Source organism: Leishmania panamensis (assembly GCF_000755165.1).
Source record: "Leishmania panamensis strain MHOM/PA/94/PSC-1 chromosome 9 sequence".
In the NCBI taxonomy this organism is placed as follows: Eukaryota; Euglenozoa; class Kinetoplastea; order Trypanosomatida; family Trypanosomatidae; genus Leishmania; species Leishmania panamensis.
The window spans coordinates 428734-444824 of NC_025888.1; the positions used below are offsets into that span (position 1 = coordinate 428734).

A 16091-nucleotide genomic window follows, 5' to 3' on the forward strand; every position below is an offset into this window, starting at 1 on the left:
GGGGGGGGGAGGGGGAGGGGAAGAGGAGAGGGAGGAGGCGATGTCACACAGAATCCAATCAGGAGAGGGAAAACGACGCCAGCTCAAGCAGTCAGAGGCGTATACGTGTGTGCGACTGTGTGTAAGAGCAGTACAGAGCAAACAAGTGTCTTCTGGAGTTCTGACAGAGACCGTAATGCGTCGTCCTCGTCGTAGCGGTGGTGGTGGTGAACAAAGTTGGAAGAGGGTGTGGGGCGCATAGGACGGGGAGATGGAGCCGAGGGGGGGGTCGCGTGCAGTGGGGCGCTACCCGTTCTGCCATTCTGCGTGCGTTCGGCCACCTTGCCGCAGCAGCGACAGCCCATACGCAGAGCATGCCACCACCATCCCTCGCAACGCCTTTTCACGAGCGCCCTTCTCGCGGCGGCATTCTCCCCTCATCTCGTTCTCCTCCACTGGCGCTGTCACTCCGATTCCTCCGGCAGGAGCTTCACAGGCACGCCTTTGCGAATCGTGCCCCACCCAATCACGCGAACCTTTCGATCCACATACCGGGCTAGCACAATGCGTTGCTGCGGAGGATCAGCGGAGAGGGGGTTCTCAAGCCGACATATAGCCCGACCAGCATGCCGCGATGTCCGTAGTACCGTTGCTGCCGTCGTCAGTGTCCCTACGCTTAGAATGATGCTCTCATCTTCTCGCAGTGGCGCGACGCGGCGGTGCACTGAGGTGACGCGGTCTGGGTGGACACGGTATGAGCCAGGACTACCGTTGGCACCAGCACCGTCGCCGCGGTGTGGCGTGGCGTTGCTAGGACGCTGCGCGGCGAGGCCGAGAATCTCGCGCAGAAGGAAGAACTGAATGAGCACCTCTTGGTACACCTGAATGCCTGGGCGACATTCCCGCATCGATGCAGCCGGTGCGGGCAACGGGCAGGGGGAGGCGGAGCTCAATGGCGTCGCCGTCGCGTTGCTCGTGATGGTGGTCGCCAGAGTTGCTGACGCGGAGGAGGCTCCTGCTCCTGCTACCGCTGGTGGGCTGTCGCAGCTCCGCGGGCTGTGCCCCATGTGACCGGACCGCCATACGGGACCACGACGCACCACCCGCACTACCTGTCCTCGGAGCTTGTTCTGCCGTGTTAGGGAAGGGTCAAGGGTGGTGCCAATGGCAATGAGGCCGCCTGGCACGGCGAACTGCAGCTCGTTCTTCTCCGCCTGGAGTCGCACAACGGTGGTGCGCAGTGGGACAGCGTACAGCTCACCAGGCGGCGGGGATGCGACGTAGGCGGCCTCCTGACCCGACAAGACATCCGATCGTCTTGGCAGCACACCGTCGCGCCGTCGAAGCACCAGCAGTCCAGGGATAATTTCGATTTCGTCTCCGACGCACAGGACACCCGCCGCGACAGTGCCGCCGACGACGCCACCCTGGAGCGCCATCGCGTTGTGGCCAGCCGGGCCGGGCAGTGACACGTCAAACGAGCGCAGGACGTTTAAGTACTGCGTGTGACGCAGCTGCCGCCGTGGGAGGGGGATGTGTACGAGGTAGTCCAGCAAGAAGCTCACGTTAATCTGTTTCTCTGCGCAGATCGGGACCACCGGTGCCTTTGCGTATGCGGTCTTCGTGGTGAGGTAGTGGTGAATGACGTTGTACTGCGCCGCCGCGTGCGCTTTGCTGACAAGGTCGATCTTGTTCTGCAGGACTATTAGCGACGAGACGCCGATCATCTCCGCCGCCGCGAGGTGCTCCAGCGTCTGCGGCTGCGGGAAGGACTCGTTGGCGGCGATGAGCAGCAGGGCGGCGTCCATGATGGCGGCGCCGTTCAGCATGGTTGCCATCAGCACGTCGTGGCCGGGGCAGTCGACAAAGGAGAAGTGGCGCTTCAGCGTCATGGTCTTCTCGCAGTTGGGGCACGGCGTGCTGTCCGGCTGCGAGGACGGGTAGGCCTGGTAGCACGTGGGGCGCGGGCAGGTCTCGCACTGGTACACCTTGGCGTTGGCGTAGCCAAGGTGGATGGTGATGTTCATGACGGCCTCGCGGTGGAACTTCTGCGTCTTGACACCGCTGAGCGCCTTGACAACGGTGGACTTGCCGTGCGCGACGTGGCCGATGGTGCCGACGTTGATGGTGGCCTGGCGCGACATGACCTCGAAGGTGTCGACGTTGAGCTCATCGAGGTTGATCTTGCTCAAGTCCTGCTTGGCGAGTCCCTGGTCCGTGTCGATGACGTTCTCGTCATCGAGGGTGAAGTCCGCAATATCCTCCTCGGCCATGGCAATGACTCGAGAGAATGTGTGTGTGTGTGTGTGTGGGGGGGGTAGAGGGTGTGTGTGTGTGTCTGTGGAAGAGAAGGTGCTCCTGCTACGTACAGCGAAGAGGTCGTAGCGGCCACGCACACGCACGCACACACACACAAAGGAGCGAAGGATGATGGCAAGCTGAATGAACTATGCGCAGATCAGTCAGCAGAGGCACACACCCACGTGTTTTTTTTCGCGTGATGGGATCGAGAGCGCGCGTGGCAAGAGAGGAGGAGACCATTCAGACAGGAGGAAATGGGGACAGGGAGGGGTGCAAGGTGGGTGCAGCATCGCTTTCGCGGATCGGAGGGGAGGGAGGCGAGGTAAGCGAGCAGTGCAACGACTGGTGGTGGATGAAAGTGGCAGTGTCGTCGCCCCCCCGCACACACAGACACGCTGCCTATAGAAGTAGCTGGATGCCTTCCCGCACTGTTGTGCAGCACACGAAACCAGCGCGTTATCTCGTCCGCGCCGCCCAGCGCAGCGCGGGGGGGAGGGGGAGGGGGAGGGGAAGAGGAGAGGGAGGAGGAAGGACAAATCCCGTAGCGACGGTGAGGAATGTGAAGGTGGACGCGTGTGTGTGTGTGTGTGTGTGTGTGCAAGGAGCGACGTATCAAGCGAAAGAGATGCGGCAGCACGCACTGCAGATATTGTTAGGGGAGAGGGGAATGCGTGGAAGAGCTGAACAGAGACAGGAAGAGACACTCGCACGCGTCAAGGTGCTTCTTTACCATTGGCAGCACAGTCCTAAGCTGTGTGAAACGTCAGTGCTGATGATGGGTGCGGAGCTACTCGTGCTTCACTTGTCTTAACAACTCTCTCTCTCTCTGTGGTGCGGGTGGGTGAGTGGGTGGGTGAGGAGGCAAAGGCGGCATATGTACAAGAGCAGCAGCGAGGCAACACCGAAACACGCACGACAAGAGTAAACAACAGAAAGGAAAAGAGGCTGGGATTAGCTCTGTGAAGGGCATTGGAAAGGTGCATGCCAAAGAGACAGGCGGTGAGGAGGGAAAGTGCGTTCACCAATACATGCCCAGACGCATGGACGCATTACAAGTCAACGTGCGCACGTACGAAACGGGGATGACCGATCACGCGGATAATGACATCAGCAAGCAGGGAATGCACGTGTGAGAGAGAGAGAGGCGCAGAGGCACGACCTTGTGACCTGTCACGTAAAGCTCAGCATTCAAATGTAACACATCTCCTCTCTCCCCCTCCCCCTTTCCACTTTCCTGTCCAGCTTGCTTTGTGGTGCCTTTCCGTCGGCGCTGCTGTGGCCGTTGTTGTGGGGGTTTGTTTTCGTGGTCAGTAAAAGAAAGTGGTGTGCGTGTAGGTATCCTTGCACGCGCCAGTGTGTATATATCGGCGGGCGTCTCTGTCTCTGTCTCTCTGTCTCTCTCTCTCTCTCTCTGTGTGAGTGTGTTGGTTCCACACGAACATATTCGCCCTCCTCTACTTACCTTGCAGGGCTTCAGTGCTCATCTCGCAAGACATTCTCGAGGCTGCTGCCCCTCTTCTCTTTCGACTTCTCCCGATTTTTGGGCCATCGACGATGGAGAGAGAGAGGGAGAGGGAGAGAGATCAATGCCCGACACATGCACTCTGGGAGTACCACCGCATACGCCTCAACATGCGTACATGTGTGTATATTGAGGCGTATGCGTATGCGTGTGTTCATGTGTATGTGCAGTAGAGTGAAAGTCATCAACCATTCGTGGGGGAGGGGGAACGAGGCGGCGATGTCACCGCCAATGAGGAGAGAGGAGTGCTTCAGCACTCTCTCACCCCCCAGTCTAAAGCGTTCGCTGTTCACTGCGTCCTTCATCTTCATTTCCTTTGCACTTGTTTGGAATGGGCGATGGTGATAGCGGGTTACAATGGTGAAGGGTGCGTATCGGTGGATACGCCTCCCGCCTCTATGTCACTTGCTCCTTCTCTAGTGAGAAGGACTATGGCAATCGGGATAAGGGAGGTGGGTGGATGGGTGGGAGAGAAGGCAGGCAGGAAGGTGCGACGGCGGCGCCATGAACGCCTTTCGCAGGTGACAGTTGAACTTGCGGCCGCAATGGGGAGGGGTGGAGAACGAGACGTGGCGGTGTTTTCCCCTGCGACGATTACTCCCCCCCCTTCCCCCCTCCCCCACCACCAGCCGTTTACTCCTTTCTTTCCCTGTACGCCAGGCTCGACTACTTGTCTACTTCGTTCTTCAGCAGCGTCATGACCACAGCCAAGAAGGCGTATGCGCACTGCCGGATTGGAATGTCCACGTTCGGCACACCGTCTACCAGCGCCGCAGCCGCTGATACGTCTGGCTTGTACGCTGCCACCTGCGCCTGGAGTCGGTCAATGTCGTCCCTCAGCTTGCGCTGCCGGTCTGCCGGGCGCAGCGCCGGATCATTCAACTTCTCCATTATTCGCTGAATGGAGACGAGGAAGGAGTTCGGCATCTTCAGGGCGAGCGTCACCAAGTCAAATGACTCCTTCAGGTGACTCTGCTGCCGCGCCGTGTTGGAGGCGTTTTGCATAAGCAGCCGTTCCCGCTTCGTAGCCTCTTCGAGCTTCTCCTTCGTGGCGTCCGAGTCCTTCTTGAGCTGATCAAATGCGTGCTGCAGGTCGGTGAAGGCCGTCTTGTAGTTGAGCACCTTGCCTGTCGATGTTGTTACCTCGCTCGTTGCCAGACCCAGCTGGCTGCGCAGCTCGGCAACCTCGTCGGCGAGGCTCATCCGCGCCTCCTCGGCGTCGTTGAGACGCCCCTGCTGTTTGTCAAGTTCGTGCTGCAGCGCCGTGATGGCCTGGAGCATCTGTTCATTCTCCTTGATGAGGGCGATGGTGGTTTCGTCCAGTTCGACGTTCGGCAACGGACTACCAGACGGGCTACGGGCCTGGAGAGAAGATTTCCCGCCCTTTCCCGATGACATCGCTGCTGCCGTGTTGGTCGGGATCGCTGCCATCGGTGAGGACTCACGCGGCGCCGTGGCAGAGGTTGCACTGCTACCGGCACAGTTGCCACTAGTGGTACCGGCACCCTTCTTCATCTTTCTGCTCGTGTGCGTGTGTGTGTGTGTCGATGTGGTTGCTGTGTGCGCGCGGGGGCGGTGAGAAGCGGATCTAAAAGGCGGCCCGTTGCTGGTGTATCTACGTGTGCTGGTGTGTTTACCACAGGAGCGGAGCGGGGGTGGTGGGAGTGTGAGAGCAGTGCGAGAGAGAGAGAGAGAGAGGGAGAGGGAGGGAGGGAGGGAGGGAGAGGGAGAGGGAGAAGGAGAGGATGGCAGGGTGGAGCCCAAACAGATATCTGCACTTCAGTGCGTGCATCTATGTGTAGAGAGCGCAGGAGCGACGACGCGGCCGTGTTGCGCAGAGGCGTGTATGTGAGCATCCGTACTGTATTATCAACCAACACCGGTCGCGTTGATCCTCACCTCCTGCACCTAACCCCCTCTCTCCTCTACCCCCGTTCCGTCGCTGTACATCATCGAACCGTTGATTCCCCTTCCGTCGTACTGGGGGATACTTCGCTGAAAAGCCGCAGTCAGGGTACGCTGATGTGGTGGTGATAAGAAGAGGGTGAAGGAGGTGCAGGTGATGGTGGTGGGTTTTTTTTTTCCGACTTGCATCGCCCGCTGTGCGTCCCTGTGGTGTATGTGCGTGTGTATGCCAGTGCCTCCGCCTTCACCTGGTAAGTTCGATCTGGCCTTTAGGGGGTCGTGACGAGAGCGGGGCCTGTCGAGTCGGGGGGGGGGAGGATGGCCAAACGCATGAAGTGAGTCAATGAGCCCAAGACAAGGAAGCAAATGGGAAGGAGACCGCCCCCCCCACCCCCCACCACGTCCCCGCACACGCCTACACTCTCCGGAGAAGAGGGTGAACAAACAACAGCGCAAGAGAAGTGCACGAAGGGAAATAAACTTCTTTGATGACGTGCGTTGGAGTGTGTGACGTGCTCACTGCGTCAGGATGGCGAGCGGAGCTTCCTAGACGACAAGCAAGCTGAAACACACACACACACACACCCATACATACATACAGACACCACCATGAAGAAAGAGCACAAATATGAAGCGCAAGAGAGACGTTCGAAGAGACAGAGAGAGAGAGAGGACATGGGGAAGGGGTGGCGCGGCATGGCGTAGCGGCAGTAGCGTGCAGAAACAACGAGCTTAATGGCAGATCACCATGTCAGTGCCCCTTCCCTCCTCTTCCATTCTCACATTGCTCCATCACCACCAGCCACGCGGTTACCTTCTCGACCGTGCGTGAGGCGAAGACAGAGGCATCAGCGAAAGTAAAAGGCCCCCCTCTTCTGTCTCCAACAGTGCACGACGCCCAGGCAGAGAAATACGTGGGAGTGGGGGTGAAATGAGGGGAATGGAAGAGGACAGGAAAGGGGCTAATACATCTCCCTCGACAGCGCGTCTGCTCTCTGCCGCAGAAGACGAGTCGGGCACCACTCGAGCCCCCCCTCCCCCCGGGACTGCCACACAGGCCCCATCCGCGTGGTGCGAAGCAGCCGTAGGTACCCGCCTTACAGCAATGCCCCACTCAGTGACCTGAGCACCTCCCCCCACCCCGAACTTTACCCACCTCCGCTCAGCAGGTCGCCTCCCCGCCCCTCTCATTACGCCAGCCGTCACCTGGTGCATCCCTCGAGGTGGCTCAGGGCTCCCCACACCAGTGGGCGGCGAGGGCCGGGCGAGAGACACGTCCGAGCCACGCCGACACCTCGCCCATCACATGGGTGGTGCAAGTGTGTTCACTGTCGCAGGCCGTACCGACGTGATGCCCTGCAGGACCTGACCTCCGACATCCGTAGCGATACATCGCCCTGCTCTCCCCCCTACGCTATGGGTGGCGGTGGAGGGCTGCTTGACTCCCCCACACAGAGTGGGGGAGGGGAGCGCAGGAGGCTGGGATACCGCGCACTGAGGTGTCCCTACGTCATGAGGAAGGTTGGGGGAGGGGGAGAGAGAAGACAAGTGGGAAAAACAAAAACAAGAAAACTCCCTGAGAACAAAAACAGAGGCAACGGCAACCCCCTCACCCTCACACTCACCCATATCGATGTGGGGGTGCGTGAGTGTGAGGGTGAAAAAATGTGTGGGTGACTTCTCTAGTCATCGACAGCAAAGGAACAGCAGTAGTAGCATCCACCGTGTCTACGCAACACACGTATACCACTCCACCACACACGTGCCGCTGTGTGAAAAATACGAGGGGGGGCAACACGCAGAAGAAGGAAGGAATGATGAAGAGAGTACAATGATGGCAAGAAGAGCAATGAAGTCACCACTCTCATCGAGAGGCTAGGAAGGAAATAAGTTAGCAGGGCAATAAGCCTGGAAGAGCGGCACGACGTCCGCGACGCACAGGGAGAAGGACAACACGCCACCACCGCTTGAAAAAAAGCACTCCAGACCACACTCCCTCTCCCTCCTCGCTCCCAAAGAGAGAGAGAGAACAGAGCCAAAGACTAACGCACCCACAAGCACTCATGCACCCACCCACGGGCACAGACGTCTTTGAGGATGCGTCACGAGGGGGAAGGGAGTGTAGGAGAAAGAAAGAGTTTTGGGAAGGGGCTTTATCGTAACGAAGCGAGGGCCTTTTGTCGTCACTGGCGAGTTCAGCACCCACACGCTCACATATTTCGCTTTCACCACACCGGCTGCATCACCCCCCCCCCCCAGCGCCACCACACTACATTCAGAGCGTCTTTCACAGGTCCAGGTAGAAACACGCTGGAGTACAGGAAGGAGAAAAGCACAGTAGCCCCGTGTCAGGCAGCGGGGACGCAAGGGAAACGAACGTTAGTGCACGGCAGTAAAACAACAGTGCAGGGCATCTCTGAACAGCACTGCCCGTGCGCTGCACGCTTGTCTTAGTGCCAGTGGCGCGGGTGATCGGGCACCACCGCAGCACGCCAGGCCTTTGGCGACAGAGCCCGGCGAGCAGTGGAGCTGTCTCTCTTGGGTGACTTCTTACGCGGCTGCTCTGGAACCTTCCAGGCATCGAGCGGCAGGCACTTGAGTGGCTTCGACTGGTCGATACGCGGGTTAGTGCTACGAGCCCTTGTGACTGGAGACGAGGTGCGGCGGTCGTCCGTATTACCGTTTGTCACCTCCTCGTTCGTGCGGGGGCTCGTCAGGGAGTTCCCATTTCTCTTTATTGTGAACGGTGAGGAGGCCCGCCGCTGCGGGGTGATCGAGACGGAGTGACGCACCTCGACGCTGTAGCGGCGCTGCGCAGCCATCATCGCGTACGGATTGTGAAAGTGGTAGCGAGAGTCTTTCTCCGCCATCGAGTCGTAGAGAATACGAAGCCGCTCCTGCTCATGTTCCTGTCGACGTTGCGCCGCGGCGGCCATGCGTTCCTGTCGGTTGCGGCCGCTCTTCTCCAGTCGCGCGTGCAGTTCTGCATCCATGTGCATGCGCCGCATGTACGTGGCCTTCTCGCGAGCGAGCTCCTCCTTGACAATGATGGACTCACGCGCGAGCGCGTACTGCGTCATGCGCTCTGCCACCTCCTGTCGGCGGTACTCGTTCTCCATCATTCGTTCCACTGCGATGCACTCCTCTTCGGTCATGGGGCTGCCGCGGCTGCTGGCCGACGTGCCGAAGCCATCCATGACGCCGACCACGCCGTTCACAGAGCTGGCCCGCCGTGCCACGAGGGAGCGGGCGGACCTGACGACAGATGAGCAGCGACGGTATTGCTGATCGTACACATCCGCCAGCTCAGCGGCGCTGAGACCGCTGAGCGAGTAGGAGCGACCACGACTGATGCCGCTGGTCGAGCGCGGCGACGGCGCTGCACCACGTGAGTTGTACGAGTGGTTGTCATGACGCTGCACGCCGTTCCCGTTCACCGCAGTCGGAGGGGCGGCGTTGTAGGTGCGCGGCATCGGAAGTGTCGAGATGCCGTTGGCTGGCATTGGTGCTGAGGTAGCCGGGACAGCGGCTGCCACATCTGCCTCCACATCGTCTTCGTGGTGCTGATACGGGTGTTCCATCATATCACCCAGATCGGGCGGCGGCACTGTACCTTCGCGCGAGGGGTTCCGTGCGCTCTCCGGGGACTCGTACGAGTCCGCCGAGCTAGAAACTTCATGCAAGGCGTCGTTGCCGGCCATCTCCGCTGAGGCTTTGTGCTCGTCAGGTGCAGCGAGAGCGGTTTCTTCTTGCTTTATCGCGTTGTCGACCGGGTCGTGGTGCGCCTCGTCATTTTCCTTCGGCTCGGCGCTGTGGCGAAAGAGAAACATTGTGCGGTGAAGGTTGAAGGAGACGGCGTGGACAAGACGATACTGATGTGATGGCGATGGGGCCTGAGAGCAGTTTGATGCAACAGAAAGAGTACTGGTGGTAGCTGCAGGTGTCGGCGGGCGGGTGGGCAGGAGGAGGAGGAGAGAGCGGCGAGAATAAAGGTAGAGTGGAGATGCACGTAGCAAGGAAGCAACTGAAGAAGCTGACATCCACACGTGTGCCTGTGAGTGTACGTACGTATGTGCGAGGAGTGCCTCTCTAAGCCCGACCACGCACAAAGTTGCTCACTTGAATACCAAAAGAGAAATAGAAAACAGCAAACAGGAGGTCGACGACGCGGGAACGCCGTCGCCCCCCCCCCCTGTCGATGGCACTCTCACCGCTACATAAACACGCACATCTCCTCCGTCTTCTACACGAGAAGGGAGTAGAGCTGTGTGCGTGCGTGTGTGTGTGTGTGGGTGTGCGTCGATAGAAATCCCCCACCCCCACACGACAGCTGATCAAATGATGGATGGGCACTCCTCTGCTACTTCTCTATTTTCTGTTCGTTTTCAACCTCCAAGCTCATCTCGGCTGCATGCATCGGCATCTATGCGTACTGATGTGGATGCTGAACTCATCGGAAGTGGTATACGGGAGCACCCTGCCCTCTCAGGTAGTGAAGAGAGGGGGGGGAGAGGGACCACGCTCACTCTCTGGTAGACACATCCACACCCACACATACACGAGAGAGAGAGAGAAGAAGAAGAAGAGTGGGAAGCACCAACACGGCGTACGTTTACTACATCACGTACACACAGGCAAAAGATGAGGGGCGTCTCCCCCCCACGAAGTGCCTCCCCGCCAGCATCTCACCGCCAAACAAGCCTGCACGCCCACACGGAACCAACCCTATAACAGCGCCCGCTTCGATCTCTCTCAGTACTGCGCTACAGCTAAGACTCATACACGTCTTGACAGTGTCCCTCCTTTCGTTTTACCTCGTGTCTCGTTGCCCTCCCTACACCTTGCGGGAAAAGCCCGTGTTGTAATGAAGGGCTTGGGTGAGAAAGCGGTGCAGCATGAGGGACTCCGCCGCGTTAAACTCTACCGTCCACTCCACCGTCTCCTCATGCACGTCGGCGCCGTCTGCTGTCTGGATCTGGCCAGTGGTTGGCTTCATCGATGTGCAGTGAAGGGTGTAGTGGTGCTTTCCTTTCGCTGTATTCGGGAGAAAAGAGGCCTTTGTGAAACGCGACTGCACCTCGAGCTTGCTCATGCGCTCCTCCAGCACCCCGAGAAAGCGCGCCGCGTACACAGGCGGCAGGGTCACTGTCACCACCCTCTCCGCGCGGTTCGGGTTTACTGCGCGGCTGCCATCTTCACGAAGTGCAGAGGTGGCGCTACGCTGCCGGTGGTAATCCAGAACGATAAAGCCATCGCGGTACGCCACACGCAGCAGGTGGCCTGCAGTGATGTTCGCATCGTCCCAGTGCACAACGTCGAAGGCCGGCGGCAGGTCGTCACGCCTCCCGCGCTGGCCCTGCACGCTGCTGCTTCTACTGTTATGGCGCTGTGGAATGACGGGCGTGGGCGCCGCAGCGTCGGAGGAGGCCCAGCGCGCCGGCTGTAGAAGGGGTGCCTTACAGGCAAAGGTGCTCGGGTTGGCGGAGAGGCCGCCAGCGACGGCCATGGTAGTGACGCCAGCGCCGTTACGCAGCGCCCACCCAGTGGGGAGACGACGAAGCATGGGGAGGTAGGCGATTGAGTGTGGAGCAGGGGAGAACGACAGATGTCCTGAAACACTCGTAAGTGACGCCTTTTAAAGGCCCGGAGCGTGTGCAGTGTAGAGGATAATGAGGCTGTCCAGGGGTGCATGCGTGGGTGTGTGAAGGGGGAAGGCGAGAGGATAGTCAGGAGAGAGGGTAGGAGGGAAGGACACTAGAGATTAGCATGTCGTGTGGGTTTGGGGAGGGTAAAAGGGCGAAAGATGGAAAGAGGATACCTCAGGGACAGCTGCAAAGCAGCGCAAAGCCACGGTCAGCCGCCTCCTCATATGGCCAACCTGGGGGGAAGGGGTAGTTGTGCTGATGCAGACAGATAGTGCTGACAGCCCAAATCATCCTCTCCACCCCCGTTGCTGAGGACGTCGTTGCGCTATCAGAGCGTTCAGTTCACAGCCGCCGAAACGGTGGAGAGCAAGAGAGAAGGAGGAGAGGCACAAGCACATCCACACACATCCATTGCTCACTACCCCTTCACCATCCTATCCCGCTGCCCTTCCTCCTCCTCGGTGTTTCGTTTGCCAGCCCACCAGAGAGTTATCGAAGGGGGAGGGGGACGGGGGGAGGCATAATCCAGTCGCGCGAGAGGCAGAGGGACGGCAACGGCAGACAGAGACAGGCGACAAGACGAAAGGCTTTCTTGTCTCTGTGGTGGCCTGTGTGTACGTGTGCGTGCGTGTGTGTGTGTGTGTGTGTATGGGTGTGAGTGAGTAGGGTGTGATGATGCCTCAGTCGTGCGTCCCTCCTGCGGTTTTCTCTCGCCCTAATTTTGTGAGCGAGTGAGTGGGAGTGTGTTAGCGCCCCTTCCCGTGTTAGAGAGCACGAGTGGAGAAACACCGGGTGGGGTGGGGCGGGGTGGCTACGTCGATGCAGTCCGCGAACACCAGATCCATCAAGACGGCAGGAATGCCGGAGATCCAGCAGGGATGGAGTGTGTACCCTCTCCTCCTTCTCCCCTTACGCACGCCTCTCTCTCTCCCTGGCATACACATCGCTCTATTTCCTATTTCCTCTGCGCTGCTCGTTACGTGCCGTTGCTTGCTTAGTGCTGGGCCATGCCCATTGCATCCAACATCTTCTCAAACACCAAAGAAAAGGCCGCGCCGCCCACGATGCCGGCAGCCAGGCCGGGGTACTTGTACGAGCGCCACCCATACCCGCCACCAATGATAGCGCCTGCAATAGTCGGGTTCCACTGGTCCTTGCGGCCGCGGCGCTTCTCTAACGCCACCTCAATGCCGCCAAACAAGAAACCGAAGAAGGCGAAACTGCCGGCGAGACGGTGAGCGCTGCGCAGGCTATGCCGGAAGAAGTCTGCCGTTCCCATCGCCTGCGTGCTTGTCTCAGCCGAGATCATAGAGCCGAAGAGCGAGAAACCGAAGCCCATGATATAGCCGCCAAAGACGTTCAACATTGCTGTAGCCAGTGTGCTGTCTTTGGCCACCATCATCGCCCGCTGGAGGGGCTCAATGGGCTGCCTTGGATCCAAAATAGATGTCATTTCTGTTCGTGGTGGGTTTGTGTGGGCCTTTCGCCCAACGCAGGTAACGATGGATGCCGTGCGTGTGCACCGGACTCCGATGCACGTTGGCATCGTACATCGCCGATGGGCGGTGAGGTCGGTAATGACGGAGTGGTGGTGGCGGTGAGGTGGATGGATGGAGAGACCGAGAAGACGCAGAAAGAACATGAGAGAGAATAGGGGAGCCAAAGAGGAAGGAGAGCGCGCGCGTCTGCAGTGCATTGTCAGTTCGATCCCACCGGTGGAAGACTTTGCCTCAACCTCTTCTGTTTCTCACACTGGCGCAGCGTTTAATCGAATGTGGGCGGGAGGTACATCGTTACGAGAGACAGATGCTGGTACGCGCCTCATTTCCTTCATCTCCCCGCGCCTGGGGTCTTGGGCATCAGATCGGTGCCACGAGGCGACCATACACGGTCATGGAGGGTACCCTCGGGTGAGCATCGAGAAAGGCGGCGTCGAGGTTTATCTCGCATCCTTTCCCCTTTTCGACTCTCTCTGGTACCTCTTCTCCTTGCTTCAGTTCTTTGACCCTGCATTCTGCGCATGCCGGACGTGTTCAACACTCGTGCGTGTGTGTGAGGGGGAGGGGGGGAGTTGGTGAAAGGTGAAGAGCGGCTGCCCTCCTGTTATTCTTCTTTCAGGGCCGTTACACACACACACACACACACACGCTACTCTATTGGAGCGCATCTCCCTCCTCTACCGTCCTTCCTTTGCCTTCACCGCGGCCGGCTCTTTGTCCATTTGTGTGAGCGCCGCCGTTCCCGTCGTTCTGCGCTCGTGTGGTGGGTCGCGCCTCAATCTCGTCGTGAGGAGCGCATGAAGGAGGAGGGGAGGGAGGGGGGAGGCGACTTACGCAGGGGCCCGCTCTACGAGAACGCCCGTGTCTGTGTGGGTCGGGCATCCAACTAACGGCACGCGAGTCCGCTCGGCCAACTCCACCCCTATGCCGGCGCAACAGTGGCCAACTCTACATCACGATCTCAGGCTTGCTCTGAAGCACGGCAATCCGCTGCTGGGACTCCTCTCCCCACGCATCAATGCTGTAGACTGCGACGAACTCGCAGTAGCCGGATTGAATGGTGAGCCGGATAAAGCGGATGTCACGTCCCGCGCCTTCGGGGTCTAAGTCGAACGTCTCTGTCTGCGGACCGCCAACGCTACCGGCCGCCGCCTCTGCTCCGGTGCTGCTATTGCTGCCCACGACAGAGCCGCGAGCAAGGGTGCGCTCTGCGATGACCTCAAACGCCGTCGGCGTCTCCCCGCAGCACCTTTCAACCAGAATATCCTTCGCGTCATTCAGGGTGACGGATAGCTTCGAGATCTTCGCCGAGGAGGCGCGTGTCTGCAGAATCACCTCCTGCGGGAACCCCCCCGTGGTGAGCACAAACGACGTGGGGTTCTTGGGGTCGGTGATGGCAGTGCCAGGGAGGTTGTCGTCGTGAAAGGAAATGAAGTTCACATCAAAGAACACGCGTGAGTTGGCGGCTGCCATTTTCACCTCTTCCTTTTTCTGTTGTTCGCTGAGGCAGACCTCGCCGTATCGCTCACTGTGCGGAGCGCCGGAATTTGCGATAGGAGAGAGAGAGAAGGAGGGGGAGTGAGGGAGGAGGGAGGAGGGAGCTGAGGCACGGATAGGAGCACGGCTGCATGTGGTCAAACACATCACCGATACACCCACACCTCCCCCACACACACGCATGTACATACGAGTGAGAGGTAGCCTGTGGAATGCCTTCCGTAGCATCGGACCGGAATCATCACCACCACAGCGGCGCCGCAGGTCCAGGGCACTGTTCTCTTTTTCCAAGCGCATCCTCCATTTTGTAGGCGTTGTAACGAGCTGTACACGGGCACACGCATCGACGCACCGCCATCTCCTCTTCGTGCTATGTGCGTTACTGCTATGCGCGCGCGCTGCGTACTCTTAAACGGGCGTGATGTTCTTATCAGAGCAAAGAATGAGGGGGTGAGGGGGGTGGGGTGGGGGAAGAAGAAGCGCAAGAGGGAGTGTGTGGGGGGAGGGGAGGGGGGCGTCAGCATGGGGCGCTGAAACAAGCAGCAGTTTTCTTCCGATGTCCAGCACCGTCAATCCCACCCGCTTCTCCCCACTGACGCACACCTCGGCAGCACCAAAAAGGTTGGGTAGGAAAGCGATGCGCCATTCAAAGACTCACAACTCCTCTCGTCCTCGCTTGTGTCCTCGGCGGCCACCACCCGCCTTTCGTCGCGGGCCGAGTTCCCCGTCGCGTGAGTACCGCAGCACGTCTTGATCTGGCCGGTTCACGTTGCCGCCCTCGTTGAGGTCCCACTGGCTACGACTACCCTTGCGGCGCTTCCGGACCTCTGCAATGCGAGCGTCGTGTGCTACCTCACGCTGTACGTTGCGAATGGTCTTGTTGAAGACCTGAAGTGTGCCACTATTCATGTCGTACGTACCGGATTGCTTCAAAGGTGTCGGGTCACCAACACGCCGGAGCAGGTGCGCGCGGCGGAGCTGACGACGCTGAAACATCTGAACCCGCTTGTCCTTGGCTGCGTGCAGCGCACTACCTTGACTGTAATCCACAGCTTCACCATGAGTCAGCCGCTCCCACGCGCCGCGCTCGCGCAGCTCCTTTTTCTGCTGTGACACCTGTGCCAGTCGTTCCGCATAGGGCACAGAGCTTTGGTTCGCGCAGAGAACAGTGTCCTGGGTACGCGTGCGCACGTTGACAGGTCGTTTACCGCCAATGCGCTCGAATTGCTTCCAGTTCTCCTCGATGCGCTCCTCCATCGTCATGTCGCCGGAGTGCAGCGCCGCCGTGCGGGCGTAGATGTCCTGCAGGTCCTCGTTGATTCGCTGGTGGTGGACGAGCAAATCGCGGTGATCCGCACGCTTCTTTCTGGTGTTTTGCATGTAGGACAAAGCATGGGCTTCGTTCTCCTGATAGTGGATACCGCGGTGCAGCGAGCGTGGGCCTTCGACCTTGTTGCGCTCCTTCACGAGCTGCCGCGTCGCGCGGCTATGCAGAGGCGGCATCCTCTCCTCGGTCGTTGCGCTGTTATGGAGAGCAGCCAAAAGCAAAGCAGCACGCAGAAAACGAAAAAAAAAACGAAGGAGTACTGTGCGGTGGGGCGCTCACCAGGAAAAGGTGAGCCAACGAGTTCTTCGTTGTCAGCAACCGTCTGTATGTAATGTCACCGCAAAGGCTGCGGCTACTGTGAAGTGGAGAAACGAGAGCAGCAGAGCCACAGCGCAGGGTGCGTGTGCGCACGTAAG

The 16091-nt window shown here is 59.3% G+C and overlaps 7 protein-coding genes across 7 annotated transcripts, besides 1 other annotated feature; all 7 read right to left on the minus strand.

The window, feature by feature from the left end:
- Window positions 1-443: 443 nt before the first annotated feature.
- Window positions 444-2252, minus strand: LPMP_091090 (translation initiation factor EIF-2B gamma subunit, putative; the record flags this gene model as incomplete). Its single annotated transcript, XM_010706044.1, has 1 exon — window positions 444-2252. The coding sequence occupies one exon, from the start codon at window positions 2250-2252 to the stop codon at window positions 444-446; it is 1809 nt and encodes a 602-aa protein (XP_010704346.1).
- A 2216-nt stretch (window positions 2253-4468) lies between these two features.
- On the minus strand, window positions 4469-5233 carry LPMP_091100 (hypothetical protein; the record flags this gene model as incomplete). Its single annotated transcript, XM_010706045.1, has 1 exon — window positions 4469-5233. One exon carries the CDS (start codon window positions 5231-5233, stop codon window positions 4469-4471), a length of 765 nt encoding a protein of 254 aa, XP_010704347.1.
- A 1454-nt stretch (window positions 5234-6687) lies between these two features.
- Window positions 6688-7224: a repeat region.
- A 933-nt stretch (window positions 7225-8157) lies between these two features.
- On the minus strand, window positions 8158-9747 carry LPMP_091110 (hypothetical protein; the record flags this gene model as incomplete). The annotated part of the gene is made up of 1 exon (XM_010706046.1): window positions 8158-9747. The coding sequence occupies one exon, from the start codon at window positions 9745-9747 to the stop codon at window positions 8158-8160; it is 1590 nt and encodes a 529-aa protein (XP_010704348.1).
- Window positions 9748-10541: 794 nt separating this feature from the next.
- On the minus strand, window positions 10542-11270 carry MRP2 (mitochondrial RNA binding protein 2; the record flags this gene model as incomplete). Its single annotated transcript, XM_010706047.1, has 1 exon — window positions 10542-11270. The coding sequence occupies one exon, from the start codon at window positions 11268-11270 to the stop codon at window positions 10542-10544; it is 729 nt and encodes a 242-aa protein (XP_010704349.1).
- A 1076-nt stretch (window positions 11271-12346) lies between these two features.
- Window positions 12347-13048, minus strand: LPMP_091130 (mitochondrial import inner membrane translocase subunit tim17, putative; the record flags this gene model as incomplete). The annotated part of the gene is made up of 1 exon (XM_010706048.1): window positions 12347-13048. One exon carries the CDS (start codon window positions 13046-13048, stop codon window positions 12347-12349), a length of 702 nt encoding a protein of 233 aa, XP_010704350.1.
- Window positions 13049-13799: 751 nt separating this feature from the next.
- LPMP_091140 (hypothetical protein) lies at window positions 13800-14537 on the minus strand (the record flags this gene model as incomplete). The annotated part of the gene is made up of 1 exon (XM_010706049.1): window positions 13800-14537. The coding sequence occupies one exon, from the start codon at window positions 14535-14537 to the stop codon at window positions 13800-13802; it is 738 nt and encodes a 245-aa protein (XP_010704351.1).
- Window positions 14538-15002: 465 nt separating this feature from the next.
- Window positions 15003-15851, minus strand: LPMP_091150 (hypothetical protein; the record flags this gene model as incomplete). Its single annotated transcript, XM_010706050.1, has 1 exon — window positions 15003-15851. One exon carries the CDS (start codon window positions 15849-15851, stop codon window positions 15003-15005), a length of 849 nt encoding a protein of 282 aa, XP_010704352.1.
- Between the last annotated feature and the right edge of the window lie 240 nt (window positions 15852-16091).